This window comes from Anolis sagrei, chromosome 4 (assembly GCF_037176765.1).
Source record: "Anolis sagrei isolate rAnoSag1 chromosome 4, rAnoSag1.mat, whole genome shotgun sequence".
NCBI classification, from domain to species: Eukaryota; Metazoa; Chordata; class Lepidosauria; order Squamata; family Dactyloidae; genus Anolis; species Anolis sagrei.
Genome location: NC_090024.1, coordinates 60881137 through 60899862, shown reverse-complemented (window position 1 = coordinate 60899862; position 18726 = coordinate 60881137). Strand labels below are relative to the sequence as shown.

Genomic DNA, 18726 nt, shown 5'->3' with positions numbered 1-18726 from the left:
AAGGAAGGACAAAAAAGTGGAAAGAAAGGAAGGAGGAAGGGAGAGAGAGGGGGAGGCAAGAAAGGGAGGGAGGGAGGGAAGGAGGAAGAGCCCAAGAAAAGAGCCCAAGAGGCAGCACCCTACCCAGGGCCTAGGTTTGCCCATACCTGTTCTAGGCCAAAGTTTTCTTTTTGTGTCAGGAGCAAGAAATACTGAGGAAATTAAACTTGTCAGCTCTATTTAGATTTCGCACAAACATTCCTTATCCAAAATGCCTAGGGTAGGTAATAACTTTAAAAATATATTGAAATTGTCTAAATAAAACATTAAATTAAAACACCCAGCTTCTGTGAATTCAACTTAAACACTTGTTTAGATTGTGGAAATCTGTCTTACAAATCTTCAGGACAGTTAACCATGGCTGAATGGGAACTTTTTTCATAGGGATGGACAAGCTAGACAAATGGCCTCCAGAGAAAGAGAAATTGATTTGATCTATGGAAAAATGTGATTTGTGCAAGCTCCGGCAATATGGGACACTATAAGAAGGGACTCAGTGTCACTTTCTCCTACAGTTTTTTCCTTAAGTTCTCTCTGACCCATTTATGAAGACATTTGTAGGATTGGGCAGGTTCCTGTTTGAAAAGGCAAATGATATTTTCATTTGTCTGTACCTTTGGACATTCCTAGCACAGAGAACCCATCATTTAGTCATTAAAGATGATGATCATTGCAGAAACACTGTTGAAGACGCAATGACCCCAATATATACATGTTTTCAGGATTAAACCCAGACACCCCTCTGTTTGGATAGGGTGTTACAAAATCCATACAACCCCCCCCCCCCCCCCCCGGTGGTACAACAGCTCCACTGGCTACCAGTCTGTTTCTGGGTGTAATTCAAGTGCTGATTGTAATCTATAAAGCTGTGTATTGCTGAGGTACATGGCTGGTGAGGATGCTGGATAGAACTCTCTCTGGAGACTAGGAATCCTTATGGTGGTTTTCAATGTCACTAATAATTGAATCCTAATGGTGTGTTTTGACTTTATTTGCAAGCTGCCCTGAATCCCAATTTGGAAAAAAGGCAAGATACAAAAAAACCCTTACATGTTTGGTTGTTGTTGTTTTCATTGTTATATAGATAAATCTAGCCATTTCAGGTTCTCTAACATTCATCCCTCACCACTCACCCCGAATTGTGTTCGTTTCCTCCCATTTGTAAAGACATGTGCATATTTTTGTAAATTATCATTGGAATCTGAGGCAGACCTAATTCTCACTCATTCCTGATTTACACTGCCAGGGAATGAAGGAGCAATAAGACTTGTATTCAACTCCATCTTGTGGCAGCACTGCATGTTCTCAGGGCTTATGTGCTTCCCTTTGCTTTCGAGCTGACAGATGGGATACAATTGTATGTTTTGGCATGATATCCCAAATAGGGCAATTAAAACATCTAGGATGGTGGTTTAAATCATAGAATCTAATGTCACAGAAGGTTGTCCTCAATTAGGTAACTTTATTTGAGAACCTCAACTGGAATAAAATAATGTCCTAACCTCATGGGCATTGGCCAACTTAGTGCACATCTACACTGACACTATAGTGCAGCTTGGTACCAGTTCTTCTCAAACTGGTTCTACTGCATGGATGATTAAACTGAGAGGTCCAAAACTGGCACAAGGCCCATTGGATGATTACATTAACCATGGACTCTGGCCTCAAACCACCATGATGTCGCTCCCCTGCCTTTAAATTTGTCCTGCGTCAAACACTGGAGGAGTACATTTTGTGGCTGCCACAAAATGCACGAACTGTCTCAAAGACACATTACAGTGTCAGTGTAGACAGGGACTTGGTTGGGCAATAACTCCTGTGATCTTAGTCATCTCAGCTGAGTATAGTGATAGTTGAAGTCCAACTACTCTTGAAGCTGCCAGCCTATGGACAGCATTGTGGACAGGGTTTGGAGTAAGATTTTGGTTATTGATTGGTCATAACAGTATTCTGACAACTAAAAAAATTCAGTTGTAATGGCATAAACCTGAAATATATAACTTTAATGCACCAACAAGATATCATTCGATATTATTATCAGTTATTGCAGTTTCCTGACAAGAAATAAAAGCTCCTCTTTATTTACAGTTTTTTTAAAAAAAGAATAAAAATAAATTAGGAGTAGGTATCATTTGAGTCATGAGACACTGCAATTAACAAGATTTATATGTGCCAAATTCTGGTGCTGGACCCAGAGAGCATACAACCCCTCTGCTTTAGCACCTGCAGTGGCTGCCATTTTGTTTCCGAGCCCAATTTAAGGTGCTGGTTTTGACCATTAAAGTCCCAAATAGTTCAGGTCCAACTTACTCATCTGACTGCATCTCCTCATACCAACCAGTCCACTCTTTAAGTTCTTCTGGTGATGCCCTACTCTCACTTCCACCACCGTTGCAAATGCGACTGACATCAACAAGGGAGAGGGCATTTTCGGTGACTGCCCCGACCCTGTGGAAGACCCTCCCAAAAGAAATTAAAACAGCCCCCTCTCTTTCTTCTTTCAAGAACCAATTAAAAACTTTCCTGTTTAGACAGGCCTTTAGTGAAGGAAACTAATCTGGAGTGATAAGAAACACCATAATGTTATGGACTTGAACGAAATACAGTATAATCTGACATGATGCCACAAGAATGTGAATGTATATTATTGTTGTTTAAAACCGTTTATTTTATGATGTTTTATACTTATTATTGATGTATTTGGATTGTTGTTTACATGATTTTCATATGTTGTAAGCCACTTTGGGGTGGGAGAAAAGTGGGTTATAAATAAAGACTTATTATTATTATTATTTGAAACACAACAAGATTAGTACACAGCAAACAAGATCATTATGCTGGCTGTTGTATTGGATCACACATTGGACAGTTCCCAAATGTCTATGACTGTGTGATGTATCGGCGAATAATGCAGATCCAAGTAGGGTGGCCTTTTGCAGCTCACAGATGGTAATTTTGTCAGCACCGATTGTGTTTAAGTGCAGGTCAAGGTCTTTAGGCACTGCACCCAGTGTGCCAATCACCACTGGGACCACCTTGACCGGCTTGTGCCAGAGTCTTTGGAGTTTGATCTTTAAATCCTCATATGGTATCACCTTTTCCAGTTCTCTTCAATCCTGCTGTCTCTTGGGATTGCAACTTCTCCTTCTTCTCCTTCTCCTTCTCCTTCTTCTTCTTATATATTCTTAATCCTGAATTCGGTGAAAAACACATTTAAACATAATAAAATAGGAACACAACACACACACACACCAGCATTTTAAAAAAAGAAAAGAAATTCCTGTTAGTGGAAGAACAGTATGAGGGGGTTCAACAATATGCATTCACCACTGTGTGAATAATCTCCGCTGGGTATATTTGGAAGTATGCGTTTATTGGTCCAGTTTAGATATAGTGATAAAGCCACAGATCTGTGAGACCAATTTAGCTTCAGCAGAGTGTTTCACGGCGCAGTTTCAGATGATGCTGAAGGTTTAGCTTTGTCCATCAAGTGTTAATGGGGATTCAGTCTGTTCTTCTTTTATGCGGGTTTTATTGCTGTTAAAGTTTTATAGTATTTTGCTATTTCATGCAATGAATTGTTACAAAGACATTGTTTTGATTGTTGCAGTTGTAGAAAAAATGGACAATGTTACTGTTGGCTTGGAAAGTTCACATCGACGATACAACGATAAACTCACAGATGTGGAGAGTGACCTGAAGAAACTGGGTAATTCATACACATTGACACAAAACCAATAAATTAATTATTAGTTATTTTCCATGTATTGATTTATCAGGTTTTTTTTATCATTCATTAATTATTGCTTCAAGCCTTCCAAGATGGTTGTTTTCTCTTGAGTAAAACCTATGGCATTGCAAACATTCCCAGAAAGAAGGGAAATCTTTCTGACTGATTCCTTGTTAGTAGTCCAGTTTCTTCCATATACAACTACCGGCAGGTTACTCTTAAGTTATAAGAGTCATGAGATGTTCTGTGATTGACTGGCTATCCAGCCATCCATACCTTTATACAGAGCTATGTTGTCAAAGAGGATATTTAGATCATTTATACTTTTCTCTTCTGCCATAAAGTTCTCTAAGCAGCTTACAAATTGTTTATTTGCTAGTTTCCAGGCCTCAAGCTTCCAATCTAATTAAGTCATGTATTTTTTAGAAAGTGGATAGCAGAGTGGGATGATATTAAGTCCATCAAGCATTTCCTCTCCTGATCTCCCACCAGGACCAGGACAGTGGCAGTTGGGATGGAGGGTGGGCCATTTAGGTGTGCTTACCTCTTCTTCTTTAATGCTACTACCACTCTACTATTTATACTAATGGTAGTAGTTCTAGTAGTAGTAGTAGTATAAGTCAGGATCTTCACTCTAAAGTTTGCATTTGAGAGGAAAAAGGAAGTACAGTAAAGTCATACTTATCCAACCTTCACTCATCCAATCTTCTGTGTTATCCAACGCAGTCTGCCTCCCACCCGGATCCACAGCTGTTTCAATACATTGCAATGTTTTAGTGCTAAAATTGTAAATATAGTGATTACTACATAATGTTACCGTGTATTGAACTGTTTTTTCTGTCGATTTGCTGAAAAACATAATTTATTTATTTATTGTGTCAGGAGCAAGCCAAATAGTTGTATTGCATTTTTAAACAAACAAACAAGCAAAACACAAAGTTTGCATGCTTGGTATATGATTAAATGTCATTTGACCAATAGCTGGCCTCTTGGAGTGCCTCTGGTGTTACTATAAGAAGGCCCTCCATTGTGCATGTAGCAGGGCTCAGGTTGCATCGCAGCAGATGGTCTGTAGTTTGCTCTTCTCCACACTCGCATGTAATGGATTCCACTTAGTAGCCCCATTTCTTAAGGTTGGATCTCCATCTTGTGGTACCAGAGCGCACTCTGTTCAGCGCCCTCCAAGTCGCCCACTTTTCTGTATGCCCAGTGGGAAGTCTCTCATTTGGTATCAGCCATTGATTGAGGTTCTGGGTTTGAACCTACCACTTTTGGACTCCCGCTTGCTGAGGTGTTCCAGCGAATATCTCTGTAGATCTTAGAAAACTATTTCTTGATTTAAGTCATTGACGTGCTGGCTGATACCCAAACAAGGGATGAGATGGAGATGTCACTGCCTTGGTCTTTTCACTATTGGTGGATGTCAAGTGGTGCAATACTGGCTAAACAGTGTAATTTCTCCAGTGGTGTAGGGTGCAGACACCCTGTGATAATGCGGCATGTCTCATTAAGAGCCACATCTACTGTTTTAGTGTGGTGAGATGTGTTCCATACTGGGCATGCGTACTCAGCAGCAGAGTAGCATAGTGCAAGGACATATGTCTTCACTGTGTCTGGTTGTGATCCCCAGGTTGTGCCAGTCAGCTTTCGTATGATATTGTTTCTAGCACCCACTTTTTGCTTGATATTCAGGCAGTGCTTCTTGTAGGTCAGGGCATGGTCCAAAGTAACTCCCAGGTATGAAAAACATAATGTTTTGGTACTTAATTTGTAAAGTCATAATGTAATTCGACGTTTAATAGGCTTTTCCTTAATGTCTCCTTATTATACAACATTTTCACTATCCAATGTTCTGCCGGCCCGTTTATGTTGGATAAGCAAGACTCTACTGTATATTCAGCTCTAATATTCATTCAAAATGGTGCATGAATTCTAGAATGATCTACTAAACCAGATCAAAGTTCTCAGAGATTAGTGCTGACATAATAGTAATTCTATTCCTCCAGAATCAAAAGCAGGTTGTATTACAAAAGATGTTTAGCATGTCTCATCAGCTTAACTGTGGATCTGTCTGGGTGGTTTTAGATTTTTATAACACTGCAAACTCAGTTAGACTGGCATTCTTCTACTAAACAATAAACAGTTATGTTTTGTCTAAGTTTCCCTGCATTTTTCTCTCTTTTCAGATTATAAAGCTGGAGAGAAAGCCTTGAGTACCAACACAGAACTTTCCAGCTTCAAAGATGACATCCTGGCCCTCCGCCAGCAGCTCCATGAGATTTCAGATAAGACTGCAAAGAATAAAGATACACTGGAGAAGCTACAGGAGTCTGGCAATGTGTTAGATGACCGACAGAGTCAAATGAAAGGTGTTCTGGATAGCAACTCTTTCATGATCGCCAGTGTCAACAAAACTCTTCAGGCCTATAGTGGCTATGTCAATGACCTTCAAGAAGACACAAGCAAAATTCAAACTACTTTGCAAAGCCAAATGCGTTCACATAATGTAGTCATCATGAATCTAAACAATCTCAATCAGACACAAGCTCAGCAAAGAGATCTTATTAATGCTTTGCAGAGATCTGTGGATGATACAAGTCAAGCTATCCAGAGAATCAAAAGTGACTTTCAAAACCTTCAGCAGGTTGCCCTTCAAGCGCGGAAGGACACCGATTGGCTTAAAGAAAAAGTGCAGAATTTACAGGCATTAGCAGCCAACAACTCAGTTTTAGCCAAAGCTAATAATGATACACTTGAGGATATGAGTAGTCAGCTGAACTCATTCAGTGGGCAGATGGAGAATATCACCACCATTGCCCAAGCTAATGAACAAAGTTTGAAGGAACTCCAGGATCACCATAAAGAATACGAAAATGGAACGTCTGCCAGATTTAACCAGCAAGAAAATCGATTCCAGAGCTTTGAGACAGATATTGTCAACATTATCAGCAATATTAGCTACACCGCCCATCACCTGCGGACACTGACTAGCAACCTCAATGATGTCAGGACAACATGCACAGATACGCTTAGTAAACATACAGATGAGCTGACATTTATGAACAACACATTAGCAAATATTCGCTTGGATGCCACTACTCTTCGAATGCAACAAGATGTGATGAGGGCAAGATTAGACAATGAAGTAGCTAATTTGTCGATAATCATGGAAGAAATGAAGCTGGTAGATTCCAAACATGGACAGCTCATTAAAAATTTCACAGTCTTGCAAGGTAAGAAAAGTCTTGTGATGGGCTGTACAGGTTGACTGACTGGAGCCAGAAGTGTTTTGGGATTTTGAATTTTCTTCATATTATGGAATTCTGGCATTTGCCTATTTATACATAATGAGTTATCTAGGAGATGAGACCCAAGTATAAACATAATATCCATTGATGCTTCATATGTACAATTTATACACATAGACTAAAGATTATTTTAGATTATATTTTAATCATGTTGTGGATGGCAAAACATATATATACAGTGAACCACCAGAAAGCAGGAGTATCACTAGGGCAGCCATCCATGTGGATAATTTTGGATTTTTTTAATTATTTCAGGTTTTAGAATTCTGGATAAGAGATACTCAACCTACATGTCTTTCTATATCTCATATATGTTTGCTATCGTTGTACATTCTTTGTATTTGCAGTATCTTTCTATTTGTAAATATATGACACATCTCTATAAGCTTGCATTTTTCATGACCTCAAAAGCACCATATCCCATCTGACCTTGGACTCTAAGCAGGGTAAGCCCTGGTTGGTACTGGGATGGGAGACCTGGCAAGAAATAATAGGTGATTTAGGCTATATTTCAGAGAAAAGAACTGGGAAAACCATCTCTGAATACTTCTCACCTAAGAAACCCCTAAGAGACCACTGGGTTGCCCTGTGTTGACTTGATGAATATACATAGTATACAAATATAGAACATATAAAAAGGAGGTTTTAAAGAGAGAAAAGGCAGAGGATTTTTCAAAGTGTTTTTGCAGAAAAATGAAACAGGCTATGATCAAAACTTGAAATTGAAATGGCTGGAGCATGTACTTCTGCTTCACATGTCTATGCAAATTATAATTTTATAAGTTTCTATTGATAACAGAAAAGGTTTCATTCATTTAAAGATATATAAAATTGCTCACACACAATACAAGATTTAGGTCTCCTTCTTTTACCACCCCCTTTGATGCTTATCCCATTTGCTTCTTTGGGCACTTCCTTCAGTTCTATTTTTCTACATTCTTTCCTGATATTACAGTGATGTGATTTTAATTCCTCTAAAATAGTTTTCATTCCATTCTTTATATTGTTTTATATTGTTATCAGAAAAGTTGAGATAAATCGCTGTTCTTATCTCAACTGCTTCGACCTTGCAAGGAATTTCTTGAAGGCACAAAGTTGGAAAAATACTGGACTCATCAATTCAGCTTTCAACGAAAGCGGCACTGTATCTTTATTTCCAAAATATGTACAGTACATTCTCCGGTCATGTCTGTTCACATATCAACACACTGCACAAAGCACATTGCAGACCATCTTTTCCGGTTTGCACAGGAAACTCCAAAAGTGGCACTCTACCAATTCTACACATCTCTATTGTTTTAACCCATGCATTTCTGAAACCATACAGTTTAAACTTTAAGTGATTTTCACACCAGAAACCATTATATTCTGACACTTGTATGATCTTTAGATCTCCTCCTTTTCATATAAATTCTCCAAAATCTATAGTCAGGACATATGCAGAGAGAGAAAGATTCCAAAATCTATAGTCAGGCAACATCTCTCTTAGACTCAACCAAACATACACAAAATAGTGAATAAACTTTCAGGACCTCCGGAGCTCTTCGGGCAAATGGAAATGAAGCAACATGGAAATTTAAGAAGATTGCCCCAATGTTGTGCATACTGAATATACAAATGCTCATAACTGGGTAGTTACAGAGACAAACAAAACTCAGTATCATTCTAATTTTCCTGTATTTTCAAACATTTTAGGTCCTCCGGGTCCAAGAGGCCCCAAAGGTGACAGAGGGCCCCAGGGTCCCATTGGGCTCACTGGTCCCAAAGGACAAAAAGGAGACAAAGGTGAACCAGGACCTCCAGGACCTCAAGGTGAAAAGGGACCAAGTGGACCAGTTGGACCACCAGGTGAAAAAGGTGGGAAAGGCTCCAGAGGTTCACCTGGATCCAAAGGTCAGAGAGGTTCACCAGGGAAGACTGGCCCGCCAGGACCCAGCGGAGAGCCAGGACCACCTGGACTACCTGGGAAAGATGGGTTCCCGGGTCCTCAGGGCCTCCCTGGATCTCAAGGCCTGCCAGGAATTCCTGGCGTGACAGGAATACCTGGTTCTCGTGGGTTGCCTGGTCTGCCTGGCATACCTGGACCGCGTGGTCTACAAGGACAACCTGGACCTCCTGGACCACCAGGTCCAGGACTACCTGTGGCATTACAAAGTGAAGCTAATGGTAAGACATATTGCCCTACTATTTTTTCCTACATGCGCCACTGATATACTGCATGTTTTGAATACCACATTGGACTGAGTACATGCAAGAAAATAGTGTTGTGTATACCCAGACCTTAATTAAAGTGTGCTTTTTAAAGATTCCAGCAAGCTCAAAATAGATAGTGGTTTTGATCACATAGCCCTCCCTGTCCCATCAATAGCACTACTGTGATGAAAATGCATGCTCCTAAAAGGTAAGAGGCTATGCTACTGGTAGGGTTTCCCATTTCACAGAGACTTTTGCAGAAGAACCAAATTAAATATCCAAACAGCTATTGGGCAGCTGCAGTAGTGGAGTTTGGCATTGGTAGAGGATCACTTGGGGAAAAAACCATGGCACTATAGCAATGCCACATGCCAAAGAAGAACACTAAGCCACAATCATGGCAAAATACAACTGAAGAACATCCTCATAGAATTTAAATATAAATAGATATATATACTATCAAACAGAACTGACTGCAAGTCAATAATTCTGGACTGAAGTCACAGATGTTATCAGGGAGGAATGCAAACAAAATTATCTGCAGCCAAAAAGAAAGATGCCTCAAATTGATTACAGATTAAAATCTTCAAGTAGTTAAGGACAGATGAGAAGCAAAAGTGAAAGGTTGAAGTAATAGAATCAGACTGCCATTCAGCAACTTGTGTACAGAAACAAGGGGACAGGAGTCAAGAACTCCAAAGAAGATTAGTACTTGGAAGGGCAGGTATGAAGGAACTGGACAAGATCCTAAAGTGTAAAAATATGATTAAAAAGGTAAATATTTCCCCTTGACATTAAGTCTAGTCATGTCAAACTCTGGGGGGTGGTACTCATCTCAATTTCTAAGCTGAAGAGCCAGCATTGTCCATAAATGCCTCCTAGGTCATGTGGCCTGCATGACTACATGGAGCGCTGTTACCTTCCCACCAGAGCGGTACCTAGTGATCTACTCACATTTTCATGTTTTTGAACTGCTAAGTTAGCAGAAGCAGGGGCTAACAGCGGGAGCTCACCCCGCACCCTGGATTCGAACTGCCAACCTTTTGGTCAGCAAGTTCAGCAGCTCAGCGGTTTAACCTGCTGTGCCACTGGGGGCTCTTAAATATGATATATGGCTGAATACTAAAGTTACAAATATTAATGCCATCATATTTCCATTAAGCTGAAAAGAAGAAAATAAATTCATTTGAAATGTGGCGCTAGAGAACAGTTTTACAGATACTGTGAACTCAACTGAGGAAGCCGCAGTCCAGAGATTGAAAGACCTAAGCAAAGCTACTGATTGTTGTGTGGCTTAGAGGTCATTTATTCAGAGGCTTGCTATAAGTCAAAGTCCACTTGATAGCTGCTAACAACAACAACATTCACAGCAGCAAGGTTAGGGAGAAATGTTTTTTAATACATGAAAAAGGATAGCTACCTCTGAATATACTTTCTCTGTTTGAAAGACCACATTGGTAATACAAGATGGTTGCAATTCTACAAATAACAGGAATTCCATTTTAACAAAAGTGTCTTGTCTTTCAGGTTGTCCTGTTTACTGGAATAATTTTTCAGGCAATTGCTACTACTTTTCATCAGAAAGAGCAATTTTTGAAGATGCAAGGCTTTTCTGTGAAGAGAAAGCATCACATTTAGTTTTCATAAATAATGAAGCAGAACAGGTACAGAACCATATCTGGTATTCAAGTAAGCTGGAGACTTGGAATGAGAGTCTTCATAACATAGATATCAACAGGTTGCATTTTAGACTGTATTTTTTTCCCAGAATCCCTAGCTGTCATGGCCATAATGGCAGTGTATTCTGGGAGTTTTAATCAAATGCATATTTTTCAGAGACTTGTGGACCACTAGCAACACAGCCAAACTCTATTCTCCACTGGCTGCGCACAGCCTGGCATCTTTTTTTTTTTGACAGTGGTCCAAATGATGACCAGTGGGAAGGAAAGAGATTTTGTTCCCTGTATTCTTTCCATTGACCATGGCTTGCTGTAAGAGTACCACTTCCACTGGGAAATCAGCTCAGTCAGTGGCAGATCCATTCAAAGTTGAAGAGAAAGGAGATTCATTATGTGGCTGAGAGGATCGGCTGGTGGCTCTCAGCAGAGGGGGCAAAATTAATCCAATTTGGGATTATTTTGAAAATAAGAAGGGTGTTCCCCATCTGAATTGATCTGGAAGTTAGAGGAGGGGATGTTCTGCAACAGTTGCTTTTATTTTTACAGTACCTTTGAACTTTCATGACCAAAACAGATCAATTTTAGTTATCGACCACATATGCGGACTGAGTGGGACATGATTTTATCTTGACGAACTGGCTTTTATGTATTTTAGTCTATATGTATTTTAATTTATTGTTGATGTACGATGTTTTAGATTGTATTGTTAGCATTGAATCCTTGCTGTTAGCCAGACTGAGTCTACGGAGGTAGAGAAGATCGGGCTACAAAAGTTTTAAATAAATAAATAAATCTATTGGGTAAACCACATATACTCACAGCTTTTGCATACTTTGTCCTGCATAATAATGTAACTAATTATTTCTTTTATACACAGGAATGGCTTAAAAAACAGGTTGTTGCAAAAGGCAGCTTTTGGATTGGCCTTACAGATTCAGCAAAGGAAAATGAATGGCGATGGTTGAATGGGACGTTACCGGAATATGTGTATGTATAGGAAGGATCTAGATTACTGTTCTTGCTGTTGGGTTTTTAAGAAAACCAGTCTGCATATAGGCATGATGGAAATGGAAAATGTTGCCACAAACTTATGTACTAGTGCTTAATCAGGAATTGCTATCATGTTTTCTCTTTTATACTCAGATTCCTTTTTCTCTCTATTGACAAATCACAATCTCCCTACCAAAATCAAAACCAGAATATGGTGAAAAATAATTATAGACACATATATCTTTCCAATGTTTATTACAGTGTTTTAGTACAGGCTGAGGATTGAGAAAATTTGGGATTTCCCTTTCTTTGGTTTATGTGTATACATAGACTCACAACCCAACAGAGTCCAGTGACTTGTAAGGTAGTAGTTTATTTCAGGCATTGGTAACCAAATGAAGCCCTGTCTGAAAAGCTGCTTTTCAAACATTGCTTCCAGTATAAATACCCTGCAGCTGTATTAACAAGGGGCTGTGCCTAAAAGGCATCTTACATCACAACCGATAACAACTGATTTATTATTTATTTCTTTATTATTTACTGTATTTGTATACTGTCCTTCTCAGCCCTCAGGCAACTCAGGGCAGTTTACAATGGCAGCGATTCAATGCCCAAAAAACACCATAAAACATTTAAAAACATTAACGCATAATAAAAAAAACCATAACAAGAATATTAAAACATAGATCATTTGTGTTATGTCCTAGGATCACTATTAATGTATGGCAAGACCTGCAAAGAACCCAGGAAAGACAAAAATATTTTATGATTGAACAGCCAAAGTCAAGTTGCTTTAAATCAGGCATGGGCAAGCTTCAGCCCTCGAGGTGTTTTGGACTTCAACTTCCAGAAATCCCAGCCAGCTTGCCAGCTGTTAGGAATTGTGGGAGTTGAAGTCCAAAGATTTGGAGGAATGAAGTTTGCTATCATGTTTTCTCTTTTATACTCAGATTCCTTTCTCCCTCTCTTCACAAATCACAATCTCCCTACCAAAATCAGATCTGCCTAGAATCAAATCTGGACCAGAAATGCTAAAGTAAATAATTCTTATCAAGTTAAAGTAGGCCAATATTATTTAGTAACTCATGAGATTGGTTTAGTTCAGAAGTTTGAGTTCCTCGATCGAGCAGTTCTGTTTGATCTTGATAAAATCTCCAATTACTTAACTGAAGCCATCTTCAGTAAATAATTATGTCCTAAAATGTAGTGAGATTCTGAATTCCCAGCATAAAACTAGAGCTCTATCACTAAGAACATGATATGTGCACATATACATCATAGAACAAGCAGAAGAGACAAAGAATGGATGAACAGAAATATACAGTAGATAACACATTTTGGGAAGAGGAAGAGAAGGGACCTGGTGAATTTGGAATTTGGTAGTATATTATAAGAATGGTTACAGAAGAAGCTGTGGAAATAGGTCAAGTAAGGGATTGGAAGGTACCCAGATATCTGTGACACTAGCAAATAAAAAAAAACAGGCATATGGTATCAAACTGATGTTAAACTGCAGAAGAGTGGAGCCATCTTCATAATTAGAATAATGAAATGGCATATAAAGTGAGAGGTCCACATGTGTCTTATGGAAATCAAAAATCAATAAGCTTGCTGTTTGTCATTGAATTGGAGAAGTTACAGCTTCAGCAGATTCCAAGCTTCCACTTGATTTTTTACTTTCTTTAAATGTATAAGGCAAAGAATAGATCTGGATTTTTCATGCAGTCCATTTCAGCATTTTCACAATTGTATGTCATGATTTCTGCACAACTGTGACCACAAGTCCATTGGCTGTCTAAGCTGAATGTAATTTATTGTTTCTTGAAAATTCACATTTGCACCCATTTGGACAGTGTATGCTGGGCAAATGTGTTCTTTGGTTGTGTTTTGTATTAGGTGTTATGGGCCCAGTTCGGCCAAGAATTACACACTCCTATTTCAATAAAGACGAGTCCTTAAAACTGAGGGTGGAACCACATTTTAAATGAGGGGAAAAGTATTTTTATTTATTCTGCAAATTTCTAGTTAAGTACTGATTTGTTCTGCAGGAGCTAGCATTGCAATTCTATATATGTCTATTCAGAAGCAAGTCCCCTTGATTTCAGTGGGACTTACTTTTTGGAGACTAAATATGGGCTTCTGAATTATGAACTTGACTATTATTCATCCCAAATTCCAAATCCAATCAATTAGGTAAATGATGTAGCTTTCCTTCCAGAAGCAGAAGGGTAAAGAAACAGGTACAGAAAACCTGTCTTTGCTTCAGGGCAATTATTGTGAGATAGCGCTTAAAGGGTGTTTTCACACTGTATAACAGTATCTGATTGATAGCACCTTAACCACTATGGTTCCACCTCGGGGAATTTGTAATTTGGGAAGTGTCTTTGGACTTTTCTAGTACATTCCCCAGAGTTACAGTACAGAGAGTTACAAGTACCTGCTGATGCCAGAATGTCAAAAGATGGAGCCATGGTAGTTAAAGTATTATTAAAGTGCCAGAATTACACGGCATGGATACACTGCCATGTATCATAGTGTTGGCTGGTTGAAATGGGTTTATGAGTCTTTTGTACTCCCTTCCCTGCCTCTTTCTGTGTATTGAATAACACAAAACTATTTATTTGGCTTTTATTTGGAGATGAATGTGCAACTCCAACAGGAACACGTCTTCATGTCTCCACAGCTAATTTGCAGCTGTAGACAAAGCCAAATGCAGCCCCATGGATTAACCATGACCATGTCTTCTTCATGTACCCATGTTCAAGCCCAACTCTCAGGAAAGTCATAGGTCTAATTTTAGCCTTTTGAGCTTTGGCGGCTTGTTGAATTGATTCCAGCCCCTGAAGACCCAGCTGTTTTCCATTTCCAAGAAGAGTCATGCATTGTTTGTTAAAGAGTATGTTTTCTGCTCAGAACAGATTGTTTGGTGTTTTGTTTTGTTTCTAAATGTTGTTAATGTCTTCTGTCCCAGTATCACATGATGGTTTGCTATTTGTCTTATGGAATAATCCATTTCTGCTTTGTTGAAAGAAATTGGAGTGCCGGGCAGCCAGATAACTGGAAACATGGCCATGGACCAGGGGAAGATTGCGCTGGATTAATTCACGCTGGGCTTTGGAATGACTTTTACTGTGAAGATGTTAACAGTTTTATTTGTGAACAAGAGGCAGACAAAGGTATGCTAGAGCCTGGACGTGAGGACATTCCTTTTTTGTCCCAAAGGCCAAATCCTAAACCAGGTTTACACAGCTGGCACAAGGGGTAATCCAGTCAGACCCTGAAAGAGGTCTCTAGTTCAACCAATATGAGCAGCTGTGCATAGATCAAAGCTTCTTCCTAGCTTTGTTTCTGTTGTTTGGGCCACACAACTTCCAAGCTCCTGGCAAGGATCCAGTGTTTGTACAGCTCTTTTAAAAATGATATTAAATAACAATATAGGACCAAGTCTGTGTCATTAGTTAGAACTATATATAGTTATAGTAGCCTGAGTGTTAGGCTTATGTCAGTGATACAACAAGCTGCCATCATCTGGTGTCTTCCCAGATATATGGGCCAACAGCAACCCCGTAATCCTCAATCAACAGAGATAATAACTGTCCTTATTAGCATTTATGTGAGCCATTAGTTTAAAGGTATCTATAAAACACCAGATTTGGAACAACTTGGCTAGCATTTCAAGTTTAGATAGGTTCAATCCCACTCAGTTAATGACATTTATTGGGTAGTCTCAGACCTCATCACATTGGGATATACTCTGTTTATATCCATATGCATCCTGGTTTTTTAAAGGACTGGATGCATGCTGTATTCAGACAGGATGTATACTGACTACATCACACCCGATCTTATGTTTTGAAAATGCTGTGCTTTGATTCATCACACCACAAGGGTTGGTTCCTCCCAGTTTGTTAATATGTCGTTTTTTTAAATTAAAAAAAATAAACTGGAAGTCTCAAACTATCATTCTCACAAGATTTCAGCTGACGGAATGCATACTGATTTTATATTTACATTCTCAGAAAAACTCTATGAGAATCCTGTGTGCAATTACTACATTTCTGCTGACATATTCCATTGTTATTGTGTTCAAAGAGTCTCAGAAACAGACTATATCCCAATGTGATAAGGTCCTTAGATAAGTGGTTTACTCTCTCTCTCTCTCTCTCTCTCTCTCTCTCAGGTTATAAATAGTGATGGTTGGGGTGAGAGTAATGATAGAAGCTACACCAACCAGTATAGCTAGCATTCTGGGTTTCCTTCATACCAAGAGTGAAAGTGGGGGGTTGTAGGGGAATAATTTTAGGGTGGGAACTAAATACCTCACCCTGTAAAACTCACACACACTTATTGCTCATTTAAATGTACTAGTTATTTATCCCAATATTGTGTTATATTAACTGGCACAGTTTTGTAAAGGCGACCTTTTTGAACTACAACTCCCAGAATTTTATTTTGGGAGTTTTATTTACAAAAGTACGGTTCCAAACTCTGGCTTCCAATGCAGTTGTGTTCTTAGTTTATGGACTTTTAATACCAGATTTTATGTTTATAGCATCTTAATGTATTTTCTCTTCCTTCTTCAGTTCAAGCTCCAGGATTATAATAGGCTATGAACTCAAACACACAAGAGATTGAGATCTGCATGGTGAAATATCCTCCGGGACAGAAGAATCACCTAACCAAAAGAGGAAGCACTGAGAACTTTGATAATTGTACTTCATCAGCACAATCTCTCCTCAAGAGGCTTTACAACCTATTGTGCAACTACAATTGGAATGGACAACCTTATAGATTCTCCTCAGCCATGTTACATGGAAACCTTGAAGATTGGTACTATTGGTCAATGAACTCTGCCAAACTGACTACGAATCATGACCTTTCCACTGTAGGAAGAGGGGAAAATACAAAGCTACTGTGTAAATGCTACAGCCACTTGCTAAAAGCCCAAATATCATCAAAGTATATAAATATACATTTATAAATATATTAAAAATTATATAAAATATATATAGCCCAGTCCTGATCGGTAATATAGAATATACTTTTTAAAGCTTTTAAATTTTTGTATTTTTGTACAAAATATTTGCCTATTACATGGACCTTTTAACTGCCTTTTTTATATAAATATAGTACACAGAAGCCAAAGAAAATAGCAGTGATACTACTTACCGTTCATTACAAATTATTGTCAGATATAAGTCTCATTAGCTATAAAAAATTTCTTTTGGTTTTATATATTTCCCAGATAAATTACACTCATCTAATAACTTGTGAAGTTGGTTAAAAGTGGCAGTTACATTATTTCACACAAGAGCATAGAGTGATCCCAATGAAATATATGCTACACTCTTCAAGTCTGTAAGTTTCCCCATCAATTGGTCCAGTTGACTGCAATGGGGTGAACTCAAACGAGAATGGCAGAATTGTCTATGTTGCAGGGGGAGAGTTTAACAAATCTATCCTCAGGAACAACGATTACTACTCTGCTTTCAGGGAAAAGGCATCACACTTGAATGATAGGACCTCAACTCAACGGTATAATGCATGGTTAGCATGCAAAAAGCCTTTGGTTTAAGACCAACCATTGCCAGTTAAAATAGCAAGTATTAGGAAGGACCTCTGCCTAAGACTTTGGTGTAAGACTGCCAGCTTGAATAAATAAGGTGAGAAGGGTCACCAGTCCAACGTGGTGTAAAATGGATCCTAACATTTTGTCATGTTTGTTCCTATTTGGACAGTTTCTATTGGCATGGAAACCAATGGAGTGCTGAGGACTGGATTGTATAATACAAACAAATAGAAGCTCACAAATAAAAGCTCACAAATGATATAGACATTTCATTCAGATATGTATGTTGTCTTCAATATCTTTGGGGGTTTTGGAAGATGACACCTCTTCACTGCCATTCATTTTTCGGTTGCAGATCAATGCCTTGAAACGGCTACCCTTAAAAATGGATTGGTGAAATGGGTTAAGCACTACCTGCTCATTGTTGCTTCTTTCTTTCTTGTTGACCCTCCAAAGCTGCTGAAGGAGGTGGGATAAAAAGACAATGGGAGGAAATTACACTCATCAGCATGTTGTTTTATTTGGTACTCAGTTGACACAGTTGGCAGTTAAGACTTTCTGTACCAGCATTGCATTCAGTAATGAATTGTGCTTAATCTAAGAACCATGATCAAAATAAAAAGCAGACTTCACATTTGGAGTATGTAAGAGTTATGTGAAATCTCTGTGTTGAATTTACTACAGCAGTGTTTGTGTCACATTTGGCAGAATGTTTGTGATCAATTTTGCTAAAGGTTCCAGGTACCTAAAATCAATTAAGGTTCACACGCACAAAGGAAACTAATGTGCTGAACTAAATGTGTGTCATATATTTGACAAGCTCTAAAACATTTTACTCTGCATTCGTTTTCTGTGATCCTCACCTCTTTTCAGTGAAATAACATATGCTCAATACAGTAGAGTCTCGCTTAGCCAACATAAACGGGCTGGCAGAACGTTGGATAAGTGAAAATGTTGGATAATAAGGAGGGATTAAGGAAAAGCCTATTAAATGTCAAATTATGTTATGATTTTAGAAATTAAGCACCAAAACATCATTATAAGAAATTGATAGAAAAAGCAGTTCAATACATGGTAATGTAAGGTAGTAATTACTGTATTTATGAATTTAGCACCAAATCATCACAATGCATTGTAACAGCTATGGATCCAGGCAGGAGGCAGACTGTGTTGGATAATGCAGACCGTTGGATGAGCGAAGGTTGGATAAGCGAGGCT

At 38.7% G+C, this 18726-nt stretch overlaps 1 protein-coding gene across 1 annotated transcript in view; it reads left to right on the top strand.

Moving 5' to 3' along the window:
- The window catches only part of COLEC12 (collectin subfamily member 12), a 106660-nt gene extending 88520 nt beyond the window's left edge, over positions 1–18140 (top strand). The window contains exons 4-10 of the mRNA XM_060775144.2: positions 3650–3748; positions 5956–7002; positions 8773–9243; positions 10798–10934; positions 11827–11936; positions 14970–15115; positions 16523–18140. Of these exons, the coding sequence (XP_060631127.2) occupies positions 3650–3748; positions 5956–7002; positions 8773–9243; positions 10798–10934; positions 11827–11936; positions 14970–15115; positions 16523–16542 (2030 nt within the window). The 3' untranslated portion in view covers positions 16543–18140. The remainder of the gene's footprint in view (positions 1–3649; positions 3749–5955; positions 7003–8772; positions 9244–10797; positions 10935–11826; positions 11937–14969; positions 15116–16522) is intronic.
- Positions 18141–18726: the final 586 nt, after the last annotated feature.